This window comes from Adiantum capillus-veneris, chromosome 2 (genome assembly GCF_014529385.1).
Source record: "Adiantum capillus-veneris isolate H3 chromosome 2, ASM1452938v2, whole genome shotgun sequence".
Taxonomy (NCBI): Eukaryota; Viridiplantae; Streptophyta; class Polypodiopsida; order Polypodiales; family Pteridaceae; genus Adiantum; species Adiantum capillus-veneris.
Window position 1 is genome coordinate 140,977,380 of NC_140932.1, and position 8,915 is coordinate 140,986,294.

At 43.3% G+C, this 8,915-nt stretch overlaps 1 protein-coding gene across 1 annotated transcript; it reads left to right on the top strand.

The window, feature by feature from the left end:
* Positions 1-848: 848 nt before the first annotated feature.
* On the top strand, positions 849-8,520 carry LOC147463748 (uncharacterized). The gene is made up of 3 exons (XM_086490634.1): positions 849-1,302; positions 8,103-8,204; positions 8,305-8,520. Exons 1-3 carry the CDS (start codon positions 1,141-1,143, stop codon positions 8,347-8,349), a joined length of 309 nt encoding a protein of 102 aa, XP_086346760.1. The 5' UTR covers positions 849-1,140; the 3' UTR covers positions 8,350-8,520.
* The last annotated feature ends 395 nt before the right edge of the window (positions 8,521-8,915 follow it).

Sequence of the window (8,915 nt, forward strand, 5' to 3'; positions counted from 1 at the left end):
ACCTAACGCTGCCTGAGGTAGAAAAGTGTTCGCACGTTGTCCCCCCGCCCCCCCGTTGATAAAGGACACGTGCAAAACTCGTGGGATCAACGACTAGAGATGGATCAACTGTTGATCTGCCCCAATGTAAAGAAAAATTTGGTTTCGTGCGTTGAGTTGACCCCTTGAACCCACGACCTCCCCCTCCACAGCCTCTAGCTCTAACCCATCTTTGCACAATCAAAAGCCTGCCTCCCCTGCTGCGTCGATCCGACGGCCCATATCATGCGCCCGATTGATAAGTCGCCCCTGCCGTAGATCCCACGAGTCCCACCCCATGAAACTTATAAACGAGCCCCCCCCCCCCCCCCCCCCCCTCTCGCCACGTGGATGTAGTTGATTGTCTGCACCTGAGAATTTCAACGTGTTACAGAATTTCACTCGACGTTCGTAAAATTTTTCACTGCGTTGGGATGGCCTCACACGCTGAAATAAATGCACCGTCGGTTAACCATGCCACGCAGTGCAAACTCTTCTGTTTTCGGCAGAGTGGAGCAATGCTGAGGTGCATTCAACTTAGCCTTTTAACTATCCACGTGCTAATCCACCACAACCCCCGCTAGGCTAGCGTCAATCCCCTCCCGTGTGGAATTGCTCTTACATGAATGAATGAACGCAAATAAATTATGCAGAGGAGTGAGAATTTGTGACGGCGTTGGGCTGTTAAGTCCTCGCCACATGTCACTTTTAGAAATTGGTTTGGCAACCAATCAAAACTCAGATTTATTTTTTGAAGAAAGGTACTGAATTATGAAAAAAGGAAAGGGAGTATAGCCCAAAAGAAAGCTCCATACGTGCATTGAGGAAAAGTCATGCAGAGTTACTACACACAAGCACTTCCCCTCTCACACTTTGTTGTTCTCCTACTTTTTTGGTCTAGTTCTGAGTCTGCTCACTTCCCCCTTGGGGGAGGGGGTGGGGGGTGCTTTCAAGACGCTCTAGTAAATGGAATTATCCATGGTGATGGTCAATCTAATCCTCTCAATGCTCCTCTCTCGTCTGCGGCTTCATCAAAAGAGGGAGCTACCAGCCCCGCAGGTAGTCTGTCACTAGGAGGGCCTACCCCACAATTCATATCTGGAACCCAAGGACCCATTTTCTATGGACATGCAATACAAACTCGCCCCACTTCTAACCGCCCCCCCCCCTCTCAATCGTGCAACACCATTTCTAATAGGATATATTCAGCTCTCTCCCGCCTCGCCCAACCAAACAAGGCTTCAATTCAACAATACACCCATTACTCTACAGAGACCTAACCCGGTAAACCCTAATTCCCCTCTACTTAATGGGAATTTTTCTTTAATCTCAAATGTTTGGCAGAATATTGATAACCCTCCTCAAGATAAGCAAGGAAACTCTCAAGTACAAAATGTTAGTGAAAATGTCATGAATGACCTTAGACCTTCAGCTGATACCGAGGAGATTAAAGATGATAATGCAGATAATGTTGGAGACTGTAATGACAAGGCTAGAAATGTCAAATCTCAAAACCACGGAGCTAGTGAAGGGGAAGTGGTAGTTGGGACTGTTGAACTTAATAATTGGTTCAAGCATCTGCAAAACAGAGTAGTTATTGGGCTCTATTATGAAATTAGACCCCCTATACGTACTGAAGCAGTGGATTGCTCAAGAACCAGAAATTTAATTTTAGCTCAAATGAAACATCTACCTAATAATTACTATTTGTTCCTTTTTTATGACTCTGACATTGCTTTACAAGTAATTAGTGAAGTGCGCAGGTATGCGGTGCATGTGCGGAGAGCGAGTGCGGTAGAGCTCGCGTAGCACAAGTCTATCGCTTCTATGATAGACATAGTGCTGAGAAGGGAGCAAACAAGAGCGAGGAGAGGATAAGGATAACACATGATAGAGGATTTTTTGAGTACATAGTAGTGTTCATAGGGTTTATCCAAGCTACAAAGAGGAAGATTCTGCAAAAGGCCCATAAGTTTACATTGGTAGGTGAAGATATGATGACGTATGTTCGAGACAGCGTCCTAAGAAGAGTGCTTTACAAAGAGGAGGTCGGTGTGGTGCTAGAGCATTGTCATGAAGAAAGAGAAAGGATCAAGTGCTGTTTTGCGTTCTTGGGGTAGGTTTTTGGTGGCCTTCCAAAGTATGAATTGTGCATTATTGGTGCAAAACTTGCCATGAGTGCTAGACCATGGGTGAAAGACGACTGACACTACAAGAGGTACTTAATGTGAAAAACCACGGCATCGCTAAATTACAAGTAACTTAGCGACGCTCATAGCGACGCCGTCAGGGCTTAAAAAAATAACCGAGAGCATCCGAAAACTCAGATCTGAGTTTTCGGCGCGCGCTCAAGCAAGCAAGGTAACACATGCTCTCCCTCTCTCTCTCTTTATTCTCCACACACACACACACACACACACACACACACACACACACACGAGGAGAGGAAGGAGAGCCAGGTATGCTCCTTCCCTCTCCTCACTCTTATGTTCCCTTCCCCTCTTTCTCTGTCCCTCTCTCTTTCTCACACACACACACACACATTGTGTTTTTGAGAGAGAGAGAGAGAGAGAGAGAGAGAGAGAGAGAGAGAGAGAGAGAGCACAAGCATAAACAAAAAACGCACACATACATGCATAAACAAAGAATGCACACACACATTGCGAGAGGAAGAGAGAGAGAGAGCATGCATAAACCAAAAACGCACACACACATACATAAACAAAGAATGCACACACACATTGAGAGAGAGAGAGAGAGAGAGAGAGAGAGAGAGAGAGAGAGAGAGAGAGAGAGAGAGAGAGAGAGAGAAGAAGAAGAAGAAGAAGAAGAAGAAGAAGAGAGTCTTAACATCGTAGGAAACTATCCCAAGAGACCTTAAACATCTAGTCGACAGGAGTTGAACTCAAGACCTGTTATTCATGAGGGAAATGACATAACCAATCTATCACACTTCGATGATAGAAAATTTATACCATTTTTCTTTTTTTTTTAATTGGCGTGCACACACACCCACACACACACACCCAAGAAGAAGAGAGTTTAGTTAAAGGTCGTAGGAAACTAATTAAAGAGACCTAAAGATCTAGCCGACGAGGAGTTGAACTCAAAACCTGTTATTCAAGAGGGAAATGGCATAACCAATCTACCACACTTGGGTGATAGAAAGGTTATACTATTTTTCTCTTTTTATTGGCACACACACACCCACACACACACACACACAAGTAGAAGAGAGTTTTAACATCGTAGGAAACTATCCCAAAAGACGTTAAAGATTAGGTTAGATGTAGACTTACGTTAAATTAGATTTAAGTTTATTTAAGTTAAATTAGATTAGATTTATGTTTATTTTTAGTTAGATTTACGTTTGATTAGATTTAAGTTTATTTATGTTAGATTTAGATTTACGTTATATTAGATTAGATTTAGGTTTATTTAGGTTTATTTACGTTAGATTTAGATTTACGTTATATTAGATTAGATTTAGGTTTATTTACGTTATTTACTTATTATTGAAGAGGGAAATGGCATAACCAATCTACCACGCTTGGGTGATAGAAAGGTTATACCATTTTCTTCTTTTTATCGTTTAAGATAAGGTTAGATTTAGATTTACGTTAAATTAGATTTAGGTTTATTTAAGTTAGATTAAAGTTTATTTTGAGTACACCGAAGGATTATATTGCCTACGCGTTTGAGAGTGGTCGGTGTCTCGATCACTGCATCGGAGATGCTTAGGAGTGACTCGAACACTGCGTCGGGGTCACCTAGAGGCTTGGATGATGAGCATTCATCGGACAGGGTTGCTATAGTTCAAGGGAGGGACATACCAAAGTGATACACCTACCTCATCAATCGTATGTCCGATGAGACCATTATGACCCCTGAGGGGAAGCAAGTGATGGGCCGCATACAATAGTTGTGTAGATCACCTCCGTCATGGATCGACGGGGTGGAGAGGTGAGAGTATTAAACTCTTGCATTGAAGTATTTGTATATGTGAAGCCCATTCACATCTACACAACTAGTAGCCCCATTGGTATGTCTTTTACCCTTCAATGGAGCGAATCACCACATGTTCAATTAGGTTAGATTTAAGATAAGATTTTGGATTGACTTTTTATAACTTCGAGATTACGATAAAAAAATTAGAGTTAGACGAACGGTGAAAAGATCTATTGTGAAAAGATGTTAAGATGCTGTGAAATGCTACAGCTACAGAAGAGGCAAGGGGTTTTGTCCACTACGTGCACTATCATGTAGACGTGGGTGTGTAGATTTCTTGTACCCACAAATATAGGCATTGGCCAATAAAGACGAGATTATAACCCGGTGGTTCTGATCTCCGTGCACCTCTAGACCGAGGTGTGCGGGGATTGGACATGACTAGAGAATGTGAGGTAGTTTACAGTGTGAACAAAGAGAGAGAGAGAGAGAGAGAGAGAGAGAGAGAGAGAGAGAGAGAGAGAGAGAGAGAGAGAGATAAAAGACGGAGAATGCCAATAGAAGATTAAATTTGTTGTCCAAGTGATAATATTTTTACCCTCATTATGAGTAGTGACGAGGATGTGGGGCAGTCCAACCGAAACACCTATCTCTCAACGAGGATCTTATGTCCTTGTAATCAATGCAAGCATGCTGTGCGACGGACAAGACGCGTTTCTTTACAGCACGTTCGCGAATTTGGCGAGTTCGATCCATCTATTATAGATCGATTTGTTGCCAATTATAACTCGTCAGACTCTGACGCTGGCCAACATGTAGCAATCTTGCAACCCAATAGACGTGTTCGTAGGCGCTTTGGTCAAGCAGCATATGTGAGGCCACAAGATGTAGCCTCTGACAGCTCTAGGGATGATCGTGCAGACCACATTCCCAACGAGGCAATGTTTGAGTCCGAGATTGATGAAATGATCGAGATGATCATGGATTCAAAAGGCTTATCTATGATGATATGAAAAGTGAAGCCGATACGCCATTGTATAATGGAGCACGTGTGTCTAGATTGAAAGCGCTCCTGCTTCTTCTCAACATGCAAGCAAAGTTTGGATGGAGTGACACTAGCGTCACAACGCTTTTCAGGTGATCTATTACAATTAGTTTACTTTAATAAAACTCTAAATGTATAATGATCTGATAGATTTTTACACAATTGTACCGTATTTTTATGTTGTGTAGATTTCTCAAATAGCACATACTACCAGCTGATAATGTGATGACAGATTCCCGAGAGGAAGCAAGAAAGATTTTGCAAAACTTGGGGATGGATTACAATTCGATCCACGCTTGTCCTAATGAATGCATTCTTTTTAGAGGGGAATACATAGACATGGAGAAGTGTCCGAAATGTGATTCCGAGAGATATCGAGTAGATCTCCATGGAACAAAAATTCCGCAAAAGGTTTTGCGACATTTTCCTCTGCTTCCTCGCATCAAGCATTTCTTCGAATGTAAGTCCATGGCCGCCCTAGCATCATGGCATGAGGAGAATAAATCTTCCGTTGGTGTGCTACGGATTCCTGTAGATTGCGCAGCCTGGAAACATATAGATGGAACATGGTCGGATTTTGCCAGGGAAGCGCGGAATTTGCGCTTAGGCTTGGCTATGGATGGCGTAAATCCATTTGGTTAAAGATCAACATCTTACAGTGTATGGCCCGTTGTCATCGTCAACTACAACATTCCCATGTGGTTGACTACGAAGAAGGGGCACCTATGGCTAAGCTTAATTGTGCCGGGGCGATATAAAGTGAAGAATATGGACGTGTATCTTCGTCCACTATTGAAAGAGCTACAACAATTGTGGATTGGCATAGAAGTGGAACGGATCGACAAAAAGCGTTTTACTCAAGATTGTGGAATCATTGCAAAATTTGAGCAGTCTAGTCAACGACGGTCCTCTGATGCAGATCCTGTGGTGGCGGAACTCACTTACTTCGGCACGCCACAAGAGATTTTGAGGATCGATTATAGAGGATTTTTTGACGACTTGTTCGACGTGCAATGATTCAAAATAATCATGGAGGGTCGCAACGCTACTGTGCGTAGAGGAGAGTATGGTTTTCTTGAGGTGGATTCAACTACGAAATGGACTGACCTAAGAGACACTTTCGTACTACTCGAGCATTGTGAACAAGTAAGTATGTAAATAGTTAACATCCCATTTTAGAATTTATGTGCTTGGAAGCTCTCATGTAAGTTATGTGGCTCTGGAAAGTGATATTTCATCCTACAAAGTCTGCATCAAACTGGTGGTACGTCATAGAGGTAGCTCCTTGTAGTGCACGGACATATGAAGGCTACCATGTGCCAATCATAGCGGCATCAATGGAGGAGATCGGAGAAGATGCTCAGTCAGAAGCCGTTGAGGTGGTGCCAGACGAACATCAAGCTGCTACTCTCTATGGGGTGCATGCAGAGGATCTACAAAATGAAATGGAGGACATCTGTTTAAACGAAGAGCTCTATATAGATATAGGAAGTTATGCTGAGCTATGCGAGGATGAGAGAGAGATCTCTTAAAGCCATAAATATTGTATTTGAACAATTTTGCTCCGTTTTGTAAAAAATCTGGCTCTTTAAGTTACCTTCCATGTTGTATAACGCTCTTTTGATTTTCGCGCTCACATCTTGGGCAATCCATGGCCACATGCAATTCCACCACTTGGTTTTTCGACTGTAAGATTTGATTGTGTGCTCTCTCTCTCTATAACTCTCTCTCTCTCTCTCTCTCTCTCTCTCTTTCTCTTTCGATTGAAAATTCTGAGTTATCGACTTGCCTCTTCCATCACTCAAGTTGAATAGAAGAAGAACGCGTCATTGCGTCATTGTATTTATATACGTCATTGCATTTAATGGTCTTTGCGTCCACTCCAGGTACGTATGCTCTAGGTATGTTCTCACAAGTAGGGACGACGAGCACCTCCTCTCTCTCTCTCTCTCTCTATCTCTATCTACTTGTCCATGTTTTCTACTCCATTCATTCAATATTAAGTTTAAATGTTCGTGTGTTTAATGCAAGTATGGATGATGACGAGTTTCTTTCTTCTTTGTCACCCCAGCAGAGACAGTAGTACGTGAAGCGTCATCGCTCTGGCGCACCATCGCGTGTTCCTTCTCCATCCGCATCTCCCTCTGTTTCAGAGCATTCAGCGCGCTCCGAAGCTTCGGTGTTGACGAGACGATCTTCACACTTGTCTAGGCACTGGCGCTAGTGGTAGCGATGGCGGTTGTTGTGGGGATGCCACCGCCGATGCTTCGACACCGCCTCGTGTTCGACGAGGCTCTTTACCCTCCTCTTCTTTGCCCTCCTCGACACCAGCCACGACATCACCATCGACACTAGGTTTGCGTGGCTGACTGCCGTTCCTAGAAGCTACACACCACTAGCTACTCCTCCAGGAGTCACTCCAGTGGACACTCCTCGCTTCGGGGCTCAGACTCCAGTAAAGACACCTAACGTCCGTACCCCCGTCTAGACACACCACTAGAGACCCTGCCCCGCGACACCCAGGTTCACGCGTCAGCGGCGAGAGGGCTTGCCTTACTCCGTCGACTTCAGCGGCGGCATCATCTTGAATGATGAAGGCAAGAAGGTGATTTCGCGCATACGCGGTCTTTGCTCTCAGGTGTTTAGACACTACATACTAAACACCTAGAGTGAGGTACCTAATGATCTAAAAGACACAGTCATCAGCATTCTTCATGACGAGTTTCCCATTCCAACACGGGATGAGTGCTTCAATGAAGATGTGATGAAGGTTCGAATGCGCGAATACTGCAAGCACAAGCGTTCCGAAGTGCAAAAAGCAATCAAGCATGGGTGGAACAAACCAGATTGGCTGGCCAAAGAAGATTGGAAGAATGCGAAGAAAGCAGCGCGCGAGAATCCCGACAAGTGAAGGCAACAAAAGAAGGCAGCCAGAGTGCGAGTAGAGGCAGGGAGCTCGCACCACTTGGGGAGCGGCTTGTGGACATCAGCCGATTTTTTAAGTGTTTTCGCATTGCTCTCTATGTTTGATAGTTTGGGGTTTATGGGTTTTTAAATTCTAACATAATGGATTCTTTGTATGCTTTGACAGTGGTTGATGACAGGACGTGATCCCACACCGTACGAGTGCAAGTACGCAGGCAAGAAGGGCTTAAACGCCCTGATGGACATTCTGAGTTCTCACGGCCGCATGGTTAGTATGAGGGTTTACTCTTTTTTATTTGTTGTATTGTTTTATAAACGTCGCTATATGTTTATACTTACAAAAAGCTGTCTTATTGTTTTTTTTGCAGAATCCGACAGATACGTCGCTTGGACACGATGAGACGTCTGATTAGACGACGTCAGTTTAGCCATAGCTAGATATCATTAGTTTCTTTTTGTCATAGCTTATGTATCATGAGACGACTTTTATACGTCTTTTTGAAAACCATGTATATTTTTTCAATAATGACAATGGTTTGTAACTATTACATTTGCAAAGTTTAACAATCAAGTGATTTTGCCTATGTGTACAATTGTCATTGATTTACTTTCATCAATACACGCTTGTCAGTTTTGTATCTTTATTTTGCAAACAATACGTACTATGGATGATGGAGTTAATGGTTATATTGTCTTGTGGGTGACTATTTTGGGTCTATATCTACCTTTGCACTTTTTTTCAAAGGTGAATCAATTAATGAAACATTCAATATGGTTGATGGAATGCTCTGCCACCAAAAAATTTTCCTCTCGGGTGTCGCTATGAATGTCGCTATATAAGGCTCTGCAGTGTCGCTATAAGCGTCGCTATAGATGGTCTCCAAACATCGCTATAGGCGTCGCTATATAGAGACGATTATAGCAACGCCAATAGCGACTGTTATAGCGACGCTTATAGCAACGTCCCCGTATCGACGCT

Coding starts and splice junctions, on each gene's coding strand:
- LOC147463748 (XM_086490634.1), top strand. CDS start 1,141: ATGGACATGCAATACAAACTCGCCCCACTTCTAACCGCCCCCCCCCCT. Junction 1,303..8,102: donor CTCTACAGAGACCTAACCCG/GTAAACCCTAAT, acceptor ATGCTTTGACAG/TGGTTGATGACAGGACGTGA. Junction 8,205..8,304: donor TGAGTTCTCACGGCCGCATG/GTTAGTATGAGG, acceptor TTTTTTTTGCAG/AATCCGACAGATACGTCGCT.